Source organism: Salminus brasiliensis, chromosome 1, assembly GCF_030463535.1.
Source record: "Salminus brasiliensis chromosome 1, fSalBra1.hap2, whole genome shotgun sequence".
Classification (NCBI taxonomy): Eukaryota; Metazoa; Chordata; class Actinopteri; order Characiformes; family Bryconidae; genus Salminus; species Salminus brasiliensis.
This window is the reverse complement of record NC_132878.1, coordinates 46,235,803-46,253,634: the sequence shown is the minus strand read 5'-3', so window position 1 is coordinate 46,253,634 and position 17,832 is coordinate 46,235,803. Positions and strand designations below refer to the sequence as shown.

At 39.1% G+C, this 17,832-nt stretch overlaps 1 protein-coding gene across 2 annotated transcripts in view; it reads right to left on the bottom strand.

The window, feature by feature from the left end:
- tshr (thyroid stimulating hormone receptor) overlaps positions 1 to 17,832 on the bottom strand; it is a 61,154-nt gene that overhangs the window by 26,519 nt on the left and 16,803 nt on the right. For both annotated transcript variants that reach the window (XM_072679759.1, XM_072679768.1), the window contains exon 3: positions 9,815 to 9,889. In XM_072679759.1, the coding sequence (XP_072535860.1) occupies positions 9,815 to 9,889 (75 nt within the window). The remainder of the gene's footprint in view (positions 1 to 9,814; positions 9,890 to 17,832) is intronic.

Here is a 17,832-nt window from a genome sequence, read left to right as displayed (position 1 = left end):
GAATCATAAGGTGACATAAAGGTGCAGGAAAGCTGTGAGGGGGCACAGAAGGGGGTGTTGATGGCCAGAAAACCACCAAGAAGGTGGAGAATAAAGGAGGCTTTTATACAGTGAACAGAAACCAACAGAGGGCCTTAGTTTCGAAAATCTTGGATTACTTGTGACCGAAGGTGAGGGAAGAGGGAGAGGGAAGGACGATTGAGGGAGAGAGAAGGACGACTAAGGTAGAGAAGTTGAAGGAGCGAGGAGAACAGCACCAGCAGAAGGAGCAATAAAGAGAGAAGAAAAGAGACGAAAGAAGACAGAAGAGACAGGGACAGACTTAGGCTGCACTGATCCAGAAGCAACAGCAGAGGGCAGTGAAACCACATCTGGAGGGGGCCTAGCAGATTCGGTGAAGTCATCCCAGCAGGAGCGTGCTGGAGGTGTGACATCATCGGGAAGCGCCACAGAGGCTGCACGAGCGAGTTGTTTACCACCTAAGGAGGCCAGATGCAGAAATGAGTGAAGGAGACACTGCAGTCCCGGAGAACCGCCCAGAGCTTGATGACAGTCAATGACGGGAAGAGCCAGATGATGCTGCACTATCAGGAGTGGCCGAGACGGAAACAACCAACCTGAGCCGGAGCAGAACGAGGAGGGGCAGGAGAAAGAAGGCGCTGGTTGATCGAGAAGAACTCGGCATCCAAGGCAGTAATGTTGAGGTCCATAGCAGCAAGAGTGAAGGAGGGCAAAACGCAGAGAAGGCGGGCACAGCATCGTCAGTGCAAGTTTTCGTCATGAGAATGAGAAGGGAGAGGAATGGTTGTATTGTGCGTAGTAATGGAGGGGAGGAGTTTGGCCGTGGTCCTTCTCCCAAACTTTCAGTTACACACGTGGTCAAAATTGTTGGTAGCCCTCGGTTAATGAAAGAAAAAACAATGGTCACAGAAATAACTTGAATCTGACAAAAGTAATAATAAATAAAAATGCTATGAAAATTAATAAAATGAAAGTCAGACATTGCTTTTTAACCATGCTTCAACAGAATTATTTAAAAAAATAAACTCATGAAACGATGGACAGAAACGATGGTGCCCTTGACTTAATATTTTGTTGCACAACCTTTTGAGGCAATCACTCAATCAGGCATCAAACGATTCCTGTAACTGTCAATGAGACTCTTCTCAGCAGGTATTTTGGCCCACTCCTCATGAGCAAACTGTTCCAGTTGTCTCAGGTTTGAAGGGTGCCTTTTCCAGGCGTCATGTTTCAGCTCCTTCCAAAGATGCTCAATAGGATTTAGATCAGGGCTCATAGAAGGCCACTTCAGAATAGTCCAAGGTTTCCCACTTAGCCATTCTTGGGTGTTTTTAGCTGTGTGTTTTGGGTCCTTATCCTGTTGCAAGACCCATGACCTGCGACTGAGACCAAGCTTTCTGACACTGTGCAGCACATTTCTCTCTAGAATTCCTTGACAGTCTTGAGATTTCATTGTACCCTGCACAGGTTCAAGACCTGTGCCAGATGCAGCAAAGCAGGCCCAGAACATAACAGAGCCTCCTCCATGTTTCACAGTAGGGATAGTGTTTTTATTTGATATGCTTCATTCTGTGAATATAGAGCTGATGTGCCTTGGCAAAAAGTTCCATTTTTGTCATCTGTCCATAGGACATTCTCCCAGAAGCTTTTTTATGATTTATTTTCAACAATGGTGTCCTTCTTGGTCGTCTCCCATGAAGTCCACTTTGGCTCAAACAACGATGGATGGTGCGATCTGACACTGATGTTCCATGAGCTTGAAGTTCACCTTTAATCTCTTTAGAAGTTTTTCTGGGCTCTTTTGTTACCATTCGTATTATCCATCTCTTTGATTTGTCATCAATTTTCCTCCTGCGGCCACATCCAGGGAGGATGGCTACAGTCCCATGGATCTTAAATTTCTGAACGATATGTGCTGTCACAGGAACATCAAGCTGCTTGGAGATGGTCTTATCCTTTACCTTTAACATGCTTGGCTATAATTTTATTTCTAACCTCCTGAGACATCTCTTTCCTTCGCTTCCTCTGGTCCATGTTCAGTGTGGTACACACCAAAGAGCACAGTGACTACCTGTAGTCCTATATATAGGCCCACCGACTGATTACAAGATTGTAGACCCCTGGGATGCTAATTAGTGGACACACCTTGATTTAACATGTCTCTTTGGTCACATTATTTTCAGGGGTACTATTTTTGTCCAGGCCTGTTTCATGAGTTTATTTTTTTAAAATAATTCTGTTGAAGCATGAGTCAAAATCAAGGTCAGATTTTCACTTGTTCATTTTCATAGAATTTATTTAAGTTATTTCTGTTGCCATTGTGGGTTTTTCTTTCATTAACCGAGGGGTACCAACAATTTTGTCCACATGTGTATTACATAACTCCATAAAGTGAAAAGATTGTGTTTTAAGTATTAAAGAAGAGAAGATACATAAATGATACATAAATGCACTTTCTTTTACAGTTTATTTATGTATGTTTTCAAACAGTAGCGCCTCCCAGTGGTGTATGTAAATCCAAGCTTGGCACACTACCACTACAAGACTCAATTAACTGGTTAATTCAAAGGCTATCAAGAATCTACTACTGGTTGGCAAATGGTGGCCATGTTTTTCATCGTTAGCAACTAAAAACTGTTTGCAAATGCAGTTTCACCGAATTTCGTCTAATGACCCTTCTAGAGGTGTATAAGTTTTGCAATATGAGCTCCACTCATATGAGCCTGAAAGCTACACAGTGTTGAAATTCCAATAGTTTTTGATAATTTTTAAAGTTCAGTTTCTTGTGTGGTCAATAATTTTTTCTATTATACAAATTATCTTAAACAAGTGGGCGGGGCAACATGATTCTTAAGGCTTTCAGGAGAAAATAGAATATTGTCACTAGGGTAGGAGACATGAAGTCCATATTCAGGCAATCGGGCTGAGCTCAAGCACCTGAGTAGCGGAAGGGAGGACTGTTGCAGTTTTAATGTCTGTGCAACTTATGCTTTGGTATGTGTAATATTTTCATTGGAGAAAGAAGAAAAACAATAGAGTTTTGTCAATAGGGCTGACGCACATTATACAATGTATTCCTGCAATTGACGAGTCACCCCAGCACTGGTGGTTGGCCATTTTTGATACCTAATACAAGGGTAAAAAACACAATAACTAAGAATACTGGCTGTAGTTAATTACAAATCTATATTTCTAATAAATTGCACTTTCTCTGTATTCCTGTCTCTGCATTTGCATTGTTCAAATTTTCCATTTGAACAATCACTATTTAACAGTAAATATGAACAAGAAAGCTGATGAATAAGAAACCAACTTCAAACTCATTAAGAAGAGGAAGAAGATAATATCCATGTTCTCCAGAAAGGAAACTTTCCTTTATATGATAATGGTTCATTGATTGACTCATTGATTGACTGAGCCTGAGTTGACTGCAGAAAATTAAGCAGTGCTAGGGCAAAAGAAACAGTGCCTTTCATAGGGATGAATTTCATAAGCAATTAATTAAACTGTCTTACAGACTACACTATTACTTCATATAACGTTACTGTTAGACCAAACAGGTTCAAAAGAATCGTATCAATAAAAAGTCAGATGTGCATGACGCTCCACATAAACATTTGATTTCTGATTATTAAAACATTTTACATTACATTTAAGGATTTTGGTAGATTTGTTTTGTAAGAAATTCCCTTTCTTTAAAAAGGCTAAAAACAATGTAACAATGAACAAAATATGTAACAGTAAAATGACTAGGCACTCAAGAATATGCTATATCCAAACAAACATGAGCAGTAGTACATTTGGGTAAGTAAAAACAATGTGCAAACTATGTACACCTTTAAACAGTGTTCATTACAAACAAGTGTATATAGATGTATAGAAGGGCTGGACAATATTGAGGGATTCAAAAATCATAATTTTCACATTTAAGACTTATGATTTATGATTCTCGATTATGATTTCATTTTTTTATTCTTGCATAACAACGAAAAAAAGGTTTAATTATTTTATTTTTTATTTAAATGGATAATGTACATGTACCAATATAGCACTTTCTTTTACATTTATTTTTTCAAGGATTTAAATGTATAACATAAACCAGTATATATAATAACATATCATTTTTCTTGACAATTACACAAGCCTATCAACGGTTTCCGGCTTGAGAGATGCCCTTTGGAAGGTTACAAGCCTGCTTCTGATGAACCCAGGGACAAACATTACCCATGTTTTAGCATGAGATTTTGTGGACAGATTAGCTGTACACTAGTCTCCCATTAAGGGCTCTTATATTTGATCCTCCTTTTTCAGAATATTCAGAGAGTGAAACAGAAAACCCAAGCATTAAGTGCTAAGTGCTAAACTGCACTGCTGAGGGCAGACTAGACACAGGGGCTAGAGAGATCACACATCTTTGATGTGTAAATTACAGTCACACTATATTGTTATCTCACTTTTATATCATTATGGTTGTGCCTTGCTTTAGCAACTATATTTTTTTCTTTTATTCCTGTCAAACGTACACTGGAACTAAGTGTAAAATCAGTGGAACTGCATTCATGGTAGCCCTGAATTTAAGGTGGAACTTCAATTAACATAGCGCTACAGTTTAATACTTAGCAGGATCAGCACACAGAATGATTTTTTAAAGGTGGAACTGCCTTTAAGGTGGAATTTATGTTGCACTGAATTTTAAGGTGGAAGTTATTTTAAGGTAGTCCTGAGTTTATACTGACACTAAAATTAATTTGGAACTGCAACACCAATGCAATCAGCCAGCAACACCAGAGAAACCACCCCAGAAGCTAGCAAGAAAGAGAGCCTAAGAGCCTGGGATGCAAACAATTATTCCTGAACCCATACAGCTGTATTATGTACATTCTGTTATATATCGCAAAAGGTGAGCATGAAATGAGCTACCTGAAGAGAGATGTGTCCCATATTTGCCATGAATAAAGAAGTTGATGCTTATTACTTGTCATAAACTTGCACTTTTCAGACATCAGTAATATAAAGGAGAGAAGGAGAGAAAGGTGACCTCACCGACTCCCTACAGGTTGCAGTTGTTGCTTGAGTGATGTTTATGAGAAATATTAAAGTGGCGGATGGACTGGTTAATGGCTCCTTTGGTAAAGTGGCTAAAATGATCACACAGACCCTTAACAGTGTTCTTGTGGTTCAGATGATTGGATAACAACTTGCCTCACTGTAAGCTGGAACTTTTGGGGTCTGGCTTCGAGTCCCATCACCATCACCACACCCCCAGAACTCTTTTGCAGACAAGGGTGGGCAAAATGGAGTTACAACTGAGGTTTGGGATAAGGACCACACCCCAACTCCTCCTCTTCATCACCATGCAATATATAGCATGTATTACTGTGTGTATTTGTTTATGACAATTTACTACTCTTATTGGTTTTGTACCAACAAAAGAACATACCAAGTAGCCAACTAAAAAAAGGACTTGTTTGAGTGAAAATTTCCCATATCAAATATCCTAATTTTGAACTGACTTAACTTCTCAAATAACTCACCTTAATACATTTGCAGATTCTCAACTTCAGACAGAGCTTACTTTTCTATGCTAGGGACAACCAACCAGGCAGATTACTAAACACCTCGAAAATACAAATTTAGGCCTTAAAGGAAAAAAGGAAGGGGAGAAGAGAATGCAAAGGTATCAGGGTTGTAGCGACATGTTATGTTAGGAAGCCTTTGACTAGCTAATCTAACACTAGTTAATGCTAGCAAATGCTAGCTTACAGGGCTTAAAAGGAGTAGACTAATTTGTTAGCTTACATAAATGGAAGCCTAAAAGCTAGCGTAACATGATTAACTTGCCAACAAGTTGGGAAACGAATGTTAGAGAATTTTAGTTTCAGCACAACCTGCTCTTCTCCCTATTCCCTGTGTGTGTGTGTGTGTGTCCGTCTGTCTGTCTCTCTCTCTCTCTCTCTTTCTTTCTCTCTTCTAATTTTAATACTTTTAAATCACCAGCAAATCTGTTCTAAAACAGTTATGGCTAGTATTACATGTATAAATGTATACAGTAAATACAGTAATGCAGGTGAGTGACATAATTTCTGACAGTGCTGAACTCTGCTCTCCCTTAAATACTAGTCATTGTCACGCCCGCGCCGCCGCGCCCGCCCCAAAGGCGGTCCCGGGACGCGGCTCACAGGTGAAAATGAACTCTATGTTAATGAATCATGTCATGTTTCGTCAAAGGAAGGACTTTTATGTTGAAAGGGACTTTTGGGTTGACACCCCTCGTCGCCATTTTGGTTTCTGGTTATGTTTGTCATGTGACTATTCTTTGTTTGGTTAATGTGTTACACCTGTGGGCTGGTGTATTTAAGTAGGGCTAGTGGCAGCTGCCGATTGCTGAGAATTACTCTTAGTACATCGCATGCACCCAGGTTATTGAGTTCACGGTAGAGACTCAGGATTTGCTGGTCTAGTCTGTAAAGTCCATCCTCGTACAGAGGACTCTTTCAACCTAGCTAGCTTAGCAGGGAAAGCTAACTAGCTAGGCAGTTCTCGTCTCAGGGTCCATTAGGGAGCTACTGCAGGTCTGCGGCGATCTCTTGCCAAGCTTCTTAGGTTCAGCGAGCTTGGGTCCAGGAGCTCCGGGAGTGAGCGACTCTCCAGCTCGTTTCAGCAGGTAGCTAGCTCTCCTCACCGTCGGACCGGATCAGTCGTCTAGGTTTGGCGGCTGACTCCTCACGCTCTCAAGTCTTGTAAGTTCAACGCGCCTGACTAGCGCTACTCTTTATGTCCTAATTCTTAGTTTCCCCAGGCTCGGCTTGGAAGTTTATGTTTCGGAGTAGCGGTATTAGCTCAGCCCCGGCAGCTAGCACAGCCCTAATGCCTCACCAGCCCCAGGTGTGTTCTTTTGTTTTGCCCAGTATTGTTTGTCACGGTTTTGTTACGTTATTCCTTATCCCTCATAATTGTTGCTGTTTTGTTTATGGTTTATTGTTGTCAAACTCCTCACTTTGGTCCATCCCCTGCGAGTGTTCTCCCGTCATTGTAAGACCGAGTGAATCATGACCGTCACATTCTAAAAGTGTTATTGAATGTATTTTTCTATTATTTCAATGAATAAAAATGACCTTTTATAATTTATCAAATATCTTACAATAATGGATCTCTTAAGATAACCATGATGGTTAATTGTAATGTGTATGGAAAACTGGAACTATACATGGGGTGTGGTGTTTTTGTATTATTATTATTGTATTTTTATTTATTTTAGCAAAAAAAATTGTATTGGTTCATGGTTCATTTGTATTATTATTAATGTTATCATTATTGTATTTGTTTTATTTGATATCAGCCACCAGCCACTTCTGTCTTCATCTGCCACTAAAAAACCTATAACAGTGTGTCATCATTATTGGCATTTAGGCCCATGACTGTTGTGTCATTAGCATATTTAATTATGACATTGGAGCTGTGCTTTGCAGTCATGGGTGTACAGGGAGTACAGGAGCAGGCTCCAATTCTTTCAAGCTTCTTTCTTGGGGGGGCTCTGGTGTTGAGGGCCTGCTGTTGTCCTGTCAAGAAGGTCATAATCCAGCTGCACAGAGAGCTGTTCAGCCCCAGATCCTGGAGCTTGATGTCAAGCCTTGAGGTAATGATGGTGCTGAATGCTCAACTGTAGTCCACAAACAACACTCACCTATGTAAGAATGCTGTTTGTGGACTAAAATATGGTCTTGAAAAGCAGATGAGGTCTCTAACCAGTCTCTCAAAGCACTTGCTTCTGATGAGGGTTAAAGCAACATTTAAGCAGGTAATGCTGGCTGTCTTTGGATCAGGGACAATGGTGGCCAATTTAAAAAAACACTGGCATGACGGAGAGAGTGAGTAACATGTTGAAGATGTCTGCAAAGACTCCAGCTAGCGGACTAGCGCATGCTTTAAGCACTCTCAGTGCTTAAACAGGTCTGGGCCAGCAGATTTGTGAGCATGCTTATGGGATCTGCGCACATCAGCTGGGGTCCCATCCACCTGCGTCAGACCAGTTGTCACCCACCAGTCCGACCACCAGGCTCCCCATCACCAATGCCAGACCAGCTGCACACCCTCCTGCAACTGCCACCTGCCTAATGACTCATTACTCTTACCATCACTGCAATGATTATACTAATATACTATATATTTTAATATTCTATATTAATACTACACCATGACTATTATAGACATATTATATAGATGACGGTGACTTTTATCAATAATTTATAAATCGTTCTGACCAGAGGAGGATGGGTCTCCCTTGTGAATCTTGATTCCTCCCAAGATTTCTTCCTCCAGCTCTGAGGAAGTTTTTCCTTGCCACTGTCGCTGTTCGCTTGCTCACTGAGGGTCTTATATTTTTCATGTCTTTTACTTATTACTGATTGTGTAAAACTGCTTTGTGACAACAAAAGCTTGTAAATGTAATGTAATTTTGTAACTTTTCAGGTATAGAATTGTTCAATATCCATGAATTTGAATTTGTGCATCTAGGTATGGACTCTCTACTAGGGGAGCTATTTAAGCCCTCCAACGCTCCAAAAACACTGAGACCAAATGTTACAAAACGTCTCAGGCATTTACAAGTATCCCTTATTCAACCTTGGAGCCACTGCAGTACCAAAGAGTGCTATAACATTCAAATGACAGTTGCTTAAAAACACTTGTCATACCAAGTTTAAATGTGTACAGCATTGCTGCCTATGCATACACTATGCGTCTAAAGGCTTCTAATAAATGAATATAGCACTTTAAGTTGGACCCATGCGCACACGACTTCTGTCCCTGTAGAGAAGTACTGCAGAATTGGAGCTTCTGGAGCAAATGCACAAGAACCTATTGACAAGATGGCAAGCATTGGGCACCCCTATTTAAGATGTGTTAAAAGTGTTAAAATATTTTTTTTATTTATTGCAGAAGCATCTCACACTAAAAATGGTAGAAAATGTAACCTTTTACTAAAGTGAATACAACAAAAAAATATCCCAGACTAAGAATTAATTATTTTTTATAAAATCACCTGTTCCACAATTATTGGCACCCCTAACAATAGATGTAATTAAAGCATGTCTGTCATTTCTACTGTAGTTCATTAAGATGATTAGATCTAGGAACCTTTAATCACTAATTCATCACTTCCTATTTCCTTGGGGTATAAATATGACATGACACAGAGGCCTATTTTTCTTATCCATCAACATGGGAAAGACAAGAAAACATGGCTACAAGAAAATTACCTACTTACCTACATTTTCCACTGAAAAAGCCCATATCTACAGTCAGAAGAATCATAAACCAGTTTAAAACAACTAAAACAGTGGCAAACAAGCCTGAATGAGGATGCAAGTTTATCTCGCCACCATGCACAGTGAGAAGGAAAAAAAATCTCCAAAGCTCACTGTTAGAGAATTGCATCAAAGAATAGCATCTTGGGCTCACAAAGTCTCCATAACAACCACGAGGTGGTTACATGCCAACAAGTTGTTTGAGAGGCATGCACGGAAAAAAGCCTTTTCTCACTTAAAAGCTCAAACGCTGCCTGGAAAAGCAGTACTGGGACTTCAACATGGACTGTGAGCTTTGATCAGATGAGACCAGGTTAGAGCTTTTTGGCAACAAACCCTCTAAGTGGGTCTTGCGTGTAACAAAAGATGAATATGCAGTCCTATATTGTCTATCAGAAGCCTAGGAACACATGAGGGGTGCCATGAGGGGTGCCAATAAATGTGGAGGATTCTGTGTATTCCAGTAAAAGGAATATTAAGGGACTTACATATGTGTGATCTTCCTCAGGTTATAAAATGAATGTTTTTCTATCCTCCTCAGAGAAACATCAACTGACAGATAGCTGAAAAAAGAGAAAGAAAATCTATTACATTTCCATTAAACAATATATTAACAGAAGTAATGTATTCTTCTACCTCAAAAATTGCTATGTTCATATTTGTTATAAACTGTCTGTGTAACTGTTGTTTCTATGTTTGCACATTTGCGTAAACAATGCAAACTGCACTGTATGTTGTCATTCATAGTAATGTGCTGCTTTATGTCGCATCTTGGTTCTGGAAAATGTCATTATGCTTCATCTTGAACACAGATGAAATGACAATGAAAGCCTCTTGATTTCAGTTGAGGCTGTGCTGTAAATATCAGCTGATTTCTAATCCTCTATTCCTTGCTATGTTTTTTTTTAAACTTCAGGATCCTCTCAGGATCGTCTTGAACCATTTTAGTTTGGTTTCAGAATAAGGCCCAGTGCCTTGGGAAAGGGTTGAGAGTTTTCAACATCCTTATTCTTGGCAATCAGTCATTTGTTCTTAAATCTATATATATTCCATCATCACATAAGAGGAAGCCCAAGAAATTAATATCTGGTTATTTAAAGTAGTGTGTTCTACATACACACATAAAGTGTGGAAGATAACATAAGCACTCTGCCATGACATGATGGTTTGAATGATCAGTCAGTGTGAAGCGATCATTTAACAAAATCAATGCCTGGAAAACCCCTCACAATATACCTAGTCAGGAACTAAGGGACTGTGCGGAGGAACTAACAGCTGTCTTCACGCATATCTTTAATATCTTGCTAAGTCAGGCCATCATCCTCACATGCTTTAAAGCCACCACCATCATCCCTATCCCAAAGAAAGCATCGCCACCCCAAGTCTTAATGACAACTGTTCAGTGGCACTCACCCCCATCTTTATGAAGTGCTTCACGTGTCTAGTCATTTAACACATCAAGTCTGTCTCCCTCTGGACCCCTTCCAGTTTGCATATCGGTCTAATCGTTGACCAGTGATGCCATTAAACATCTGTCCTCATTGTTTAACTAGCTGTTAGACTTCCTGACTGGGAGACCACAGGCAGTACGGGTCGGCAATAACACATCCAGCACCATCACACTGAGCGTGGGGGGTCCCTGAGGATGTGTGCTGAACCCCCTTCTATTCGCTCTGCTGACTCATGACTGCAACCCATTGCACAGTTCCAACATTTTCATCAGGTTTGCGGATGACACAACTGTAGTAGGTCTCATCAGCAACAATGATGAGACAAACCACAGGAACCAGGTGAACCAACTGGCCTTGTGCTGTGGACAGAACAATCTCTCTCTGAACGACAAAGGAGGTTGATGTGGACTTCAGGAAAATGCACTCCCAGCATGCTTCTCTGACCATCAACAAAAGTGCATTGGAGAGAGTGAGCAGCACCAAGTTCCTGGTAGTGCACATCTCAGAGGACCTGTCCTGGAGCAACAACTCAGCATCACTGTCACCAGAAACCCAGGAAAGCTCAACAGCACCAGCTTCCTCTGTAAGCTAAGAAGAGCCAAAGCCCCACATGATGGGGGCATCATGTGCACTTTCTACAGAGATGCTATTTAGAGCATCACTGCAGCTGGTCAGTATTCACCGCACTGTATGCACTGCATCCTGCCGCAGGACCTGTGAGTACTTCGGGAGAGCAGCTGAAAAGATTGTCAGCACCTCTTTCCCCTCCCTCCATGACATAAACATAACCAACCTCATTCGGAAAACCCAAAAACTGGTTATGCACACGTCACTATAAGCCATAAGCTCCGATTTGCACTACTGTTTATATTTGCACTGACCATATCCAGATCTATAAGCTCCGATTTGCACTACTGTTTATATTTGCACTGACCATATCCAGATCTGCTGCATATAGCACTTTACTTTTTGTGTCATTTCAGGGACCTCAGGGGCCGATACTTAAAAAAGAAAAAGGTAAAGGTGGACGTATTTGTCACTGTACAGTGAAATGTGTCCTCCGCATTTAACCCATCTGTGGTAGTGAACACACACACACACACTAGTGAACTAGGGGCAGTGAGTACACACACCCAGAGCGGTGGGCAGCCAACTCCAGAGCCCGGGAGCAGAGAGGGTAAAGGGCCTTGCTCAAGGGCCCAACAGTGGCAGCTTACAGAGCCCGGGAATCGAACCCACAACCCTGTTATCGATAGCCCGGCGCTCTATTATTCATACAAAAATGTGTATGTTTAATGTGTATTTAAATGTATAGATGTTTATTGTTGCACCATGTTTATTGTTTAACCATGTAAGTTTAATAAAGCAAACAATAAAGCTGACTTTGACTTTACATTCTCCTGTAAGATATGGCACTAAATGAGCTAATGAGGCTGAGCAGGGGAGGAATATTCACATCACATTTTAAGTTTAGTTAATCAGCTACACAGCCATTGTATGCTAACCAACAAAAGCTTCTCTCCCCTAAGGAAACTCCACAGCTAAGCTGAGCTCTGAGATTGAAAGCCTTCGGCACAACCTCAAACTAATCTTACAAAAGACAAAGCGTTTAAATCACTCTTTTTGCACAATGTTAATCCCTCTGTGTTATACTCTTGCCACACCAAGGTAAGCTTTTCATGCGTGAGATTAAAAGGGGGACAGACGGTTTGGGAAACTGTGGTGCACCCAAGCAAACCTGAAGAACACTTGAACAGTTGTTAACCTCCAGTTTTTCAGAGTCCCCTACTTAGGACATTCCTCCCCACAACGCAGAGACAGAGCAAGGAAATGGAAAGAACATCTTGTGACAGAGCTTAAAGGCATAATTTCATTCCTGCATTTAATTCCCTCATAGACCCATAAAAATTATTCTAGCTTTAATCAAAACTGCTGTATAGTTAAAGAAGCTTAAATGTTCAAGGCTCACAGTTTTCAAGTAAAAGCGGCCACTAAATGCAATAATTTAAACTGGAATGTACACTATAAGAAGACATTTAACAAGGTTTAGGAGGACATTTTGATCATTCTTCCAGAAACACATTTGTGAGGTCAGAAACTGATGTTGGACGAGAAGGCCTGGCACGCAGTCTCTAATTCATCCCGAAGATGTTCTGTTGGGTTGAGGTGCATGCCAGTCAAGGTCTTCTACACCAAACTCGCTCATCCATGTCTTTATGGACCTTACTTTGTGCACTGGTGCGCAGTCATGTTGGAACAGAAAGTTCCAGCAAAGTTGAGAGCATGAAATTGACCAAAATCTCTTGGTATGCTGAAGCATTATGAGTTCCTTCCACTGGAACTAAAGGGCCAAACACAACTTTTGAAAAACCACCCCACACCATAAACCCCGCCTCCACCAAACTTTACACTTGGCAAAATGCAGTCAGACAAGTACTGTACTCCTGGCAACCGCCAAACCCAGACAGATTTCTGTATCTTCTGATCTTTTTTTTGTAAGATGGTATACAATGGTATATGTTTAATAATGTTATAAATGTATGTTTAAATATTTTTAAATGGATCTCAAGTTCACAATATTTTGAGTTGTGTTAAATGTTATTTATGTAGCTATGAAACATTAAAATATTAAGGATAATATAAAGGACAAACTTCAAATTAAATAAAATCATTAAAGTTAAGAGAACATTAAATGTAAGTACAATGTAATTAGGTTTATAAAGTTTGGTATACAAAAAATATTTAAGTTTTGTTCACTTTGAATATTTTGGACACAAATATTTTGAGGTAATCAGTTTCCTCAATTTAGTTAATTGAATTTTTGGTTTTACGGTGTGTCACGGTCAAGTGACTCTGAGAATCAGTTAGTAGCTTGCAGCCAGACAGAGGGGGGAGGTAGAATTAACAAACCTATGTACATGTTAACAACGTGTAGCATATCAGGTCATAAGCATGTAGAAAATTTTCTTTTAGTCTTTTACTTTTCAAAGGACGATGTTTCTAAACTTATTCCAGAAAGTTTTGTATTCAGGTTCCATGTTGGCTTCACTTTACTCCACCAGGGATTGGACCAAGAGGGGTTTAAGCATGGGCTCTATCTGTGTAGTACACTGCACATGAAGCCTAGGTAGACCCATGTGAGATTGGTGGGCTGGAACAATGGAGCCCATTTGGGAAGCCCAATTTGGTTTTGATGTAAGCCCAATATTGTTGGCTGGAAAAAAAACCCTTCTAGCTCAGCTAAAATTTGCAGCTTACTACATGGACAGAAAAAACATTGCACATTGCACACAGTGGATAAAATAGTAAACCTACCCTCCAATGTAGACAAATTACAATTCTGCAAAGAAGAGTGGGCTAAAATATAAAAGACGCATTTCAAGTTATGATGATTTGTGAATTACAGTACATCACATATATGTATCTCACATTTATATATATATATATATATATATATATATATATATATTTTTTTTTTTTTTTTTTTTTTTTTTTTTACATATTTCATATATTTGAAAGAGTTCCCACACAGCCTGCCTGCCTTCCTATCTATAGAGCTCTATGTGTGAGCAGGCAGCATGTACCACCTGCCGCCAGCAGGGGGCCCGTCCAGCAAAGTAGGAAAGCTGGTGGAGTTGGAGCAAAGAACTCCAAGCCCCAGAATTCCCAGCGGTAATCAACGCTGACCAGACCCACCTGTGTGGCACGGTATAAATACACCCAGCCAAACATAGTCCCCAGTCGCACCTTTGTAGAGGGGTGAACGGTAACAGTGGGTTTAAGTTCCAAAGAGAAAAGTTGTGAACAAAAAAGAGAAAAGTTTAGGTTGTAAACAGAAAAGAGAACAGCTTTTGAGTTGTTGTCTTTAATTTGAGTAAACTTCTCAACTAATTCTAATTCTAGGCATTTTATGTATTAAATGTAATAATTTAAAGTTTTCATTGAACTTTTATTTCCATTCTATTTTTCTAATTATGTTTCTAATTTGTAAACAGTTTAAAGATACTGATGGTGAAACTGAAAACCTGTCACCAGGTGTCTTTACTATCACAACCATCTTTGAGCTGATAATGATAATTAAATTAATTACATTTTTATGTTTTCCAGAAAAAGGACCCTAGATCAAGGATTTCCTAACACTACTCTACACTAATGGCTCAAAGGTAATGGCAAAGATAATAGTAAGGAAGCTGAAAAAACACTACTCCATGATCAGGGGGAACGAATTATTAAATTACTCAGCTTTCCAGACATTAAAATGTTACTCACAGCGAAGCTGTATGTGTGAATGCAAATGTAGATACAAATCAGTTGTACTGGTCTTTACTCTTTATCTTAGTCAAACACATCTGCCTAGTGAAATAAGTATATAACACTTTTAAAACCTATAATAAACCTATAATAAATTAGTCTGTAAATGTATACAGAAGCTAGTGTCACTCGTGTTAACTCTTGATTTTTCGCAGGTTTTACTCAAACTTTTAATTTCTAACCACCTCTACTCTGCCTGTAACTGCTTTACATGCTTTTATTTTAATTTCTGTTTTTATTTGGTTTAGTTTTCATTATTTTTAATTTACTATTACTATTTTAATTTAAGTTAAAGTTTAGTTAATTACTTTTATAAGAACTGTTATTATTATAGTAATTTTAGTTAGTTTCATTTAGTATTCTTGTCTGATCTTACATTTTATTTTTTATTTATTTAGATCTATTTTTTAAATAGGTAAATTTCATTTTAAATTAAAGTTTATTTTTTTCTCTAAATTCTGGTTTTATTTAGGCTGGGGTTTTCAGTGGTTTGGAAAGCAGATTTCCACATCTGGTTCGATGGCTTTGACAGAGGTGAACATTTTCACCAGTTTTTCAGACAAACTGTATCTTTACCACCAGTCTCTTAAAACCAGTAAATAACTGGAATCTGCTGCTCTTCAGAGGGGATGTTGATTTCAGATGGGTGGTATCATTTTTTTATTTTGTTAGTTTAAAAATTACTTTAATTACTCTCCAAATGGGACAAAGAAACACAAAACAGAATAAAAAAAATAAAAGGCTTAGTGAAAAACAGGAACAGACTGTTAAAATCAATTACATGCTCCGGATATCAGAGCTGAGAATGCAATTTACCACATTTACCATTCATGAGATGAAACTGCCAACTTTTATTAAAGTATTTGCCACCTCCGAGTAGGTCACATGGCTGATTCCTATCACAGCATAAGTTAAACTTAACAAATGACTTTCAAGTTTTTCAGCACTTTTGTAAATTTCAGTCTTAACTTAATGCCTCCTATTTGAGCTCCTGGGTTGAATCCTTGGAGGTTACACAATTCCTTATGTATTCCTTACCCATTGGTATGGTGGTAGAATTTTTTACAGCACATATGTTCCTCTTCACTTGACCTAGTGGTCAAGAAGAAGGAAAGCTGGTGGGCATTGTTAATGCCGGATAGTGGATTTGATATATATGCCTGTTACTCATACTAGGCATAAACTTTTTACACATTACACATCATGATGGTTTTTGCCTTCTTTCTTAGAAATACTACCCAAATGAAAAATGTCTTTTCATATATTTGTCTGAGGAGACAAATCCATTTTGACTGAGAACATTGTTGCACACAAGTGCAATGAGTTAAGATCTTTTTTGTTTTGTTAATAAGGTTTACAGCAGGTGGCAAGGAGACTAGAAAGTAAACATTTCTGGAATTAAAGTGTGTCCAAGTTTTTTTTTTTTACATTATGTACATAAGTAATATGATTCCATTTACAAGAATACTGCTATTAAATATGGCAAGGAATCATTGTCAACAAATCTGTAAGGCAACTTGAATTGTAAATATGCCAAAGTCAAACGCACACTCTTTTACAAACCAATCAGTGTCAAGTACAGGGAGACACAGCTCACGCAAGTGATGCCGACAGGATGTAGCAAATGTATTTAGCACGCTTGCTAAACTGCAGTGTGAAATGAAAAATAACCTGACTAAATGTATACACTGTTACAGAATCATGAACCTCCATTTACACCCTAACTGTGTTTTTATTTTTGTCTGGTTTGATGCTGGTGTAACATCAACATGAAAACCATGCATAATTTATTACTGCTAACTGACTAATCCTGAGTTCTTCACGTAGTCAGGCTCTTTTTTTTTATCATGTTAACTTTTGAAAAATAAAATCTGGCAATAGTTTTGTTTTAATTATGTCCCTGGGTCCTGGGTCTGAACATGTGTATTTGGATGTGAAAATGCCCTAAGAATTTAATTATGTTTAATTTGTATGTGCTTTAAAGTAAAAACATAACTGAGTTTATATAGAATTAAATTATTTTATATTTAGCACTATTAACTAGCACTACAGAGATGTACTGGAATGGTGTCTTCCAGCTTTTCCAGTACAAAGACCTGTTGCCTTAAATTGACCTTTTGTGGTAACAAGTGGTGGGTGGAGCACCACATCTGCTTGGCCTTGCATTTAGTCCAATGATGGTTATCATTACATGCATCAACACCTCGTTGAATTGCATGTTGACAGTTTCCAGCCTTGTCTCAAAGCAGCTAATCAGTTCATTGTCCAAATACTTTTGAGCATGTTAAAATGGATTTAGTTTGTAAATAGTTGTAATTCCTAAATAGTCCATGCAATCCATTTGAATTCAAGGTAAAAATCTAATAAAGCTGAAAGTATCATATCCATTCAGGTGGTTTAAAGAGGCAAAATTACAAAAATGTGTCATTGTCTAAATATACTTATGGACTTCACTTTATCCACCTTATAATCACTGTAAACACACATTGAATGGTGTGGCAGTAAGGAGGCAGGGATTTATGGGCCAGTCCCCACAAAACCATTTCAGGATTCAAGGAGACTTTATTGTCATTGGCATCACATGGGATGAAGCGGAATTGAGATCTCAAGGTTGCCTGATAAAACACTTGGCAAGGTTCAGCCCCCCTCGCCAACCCCCCCCGGCCCCCCGCCCCCCCCGCAGACATTTTCAAATGTGGCAAAGGATAACTGTCCACTTACACTGCCTTGTTTGACTCTTATAA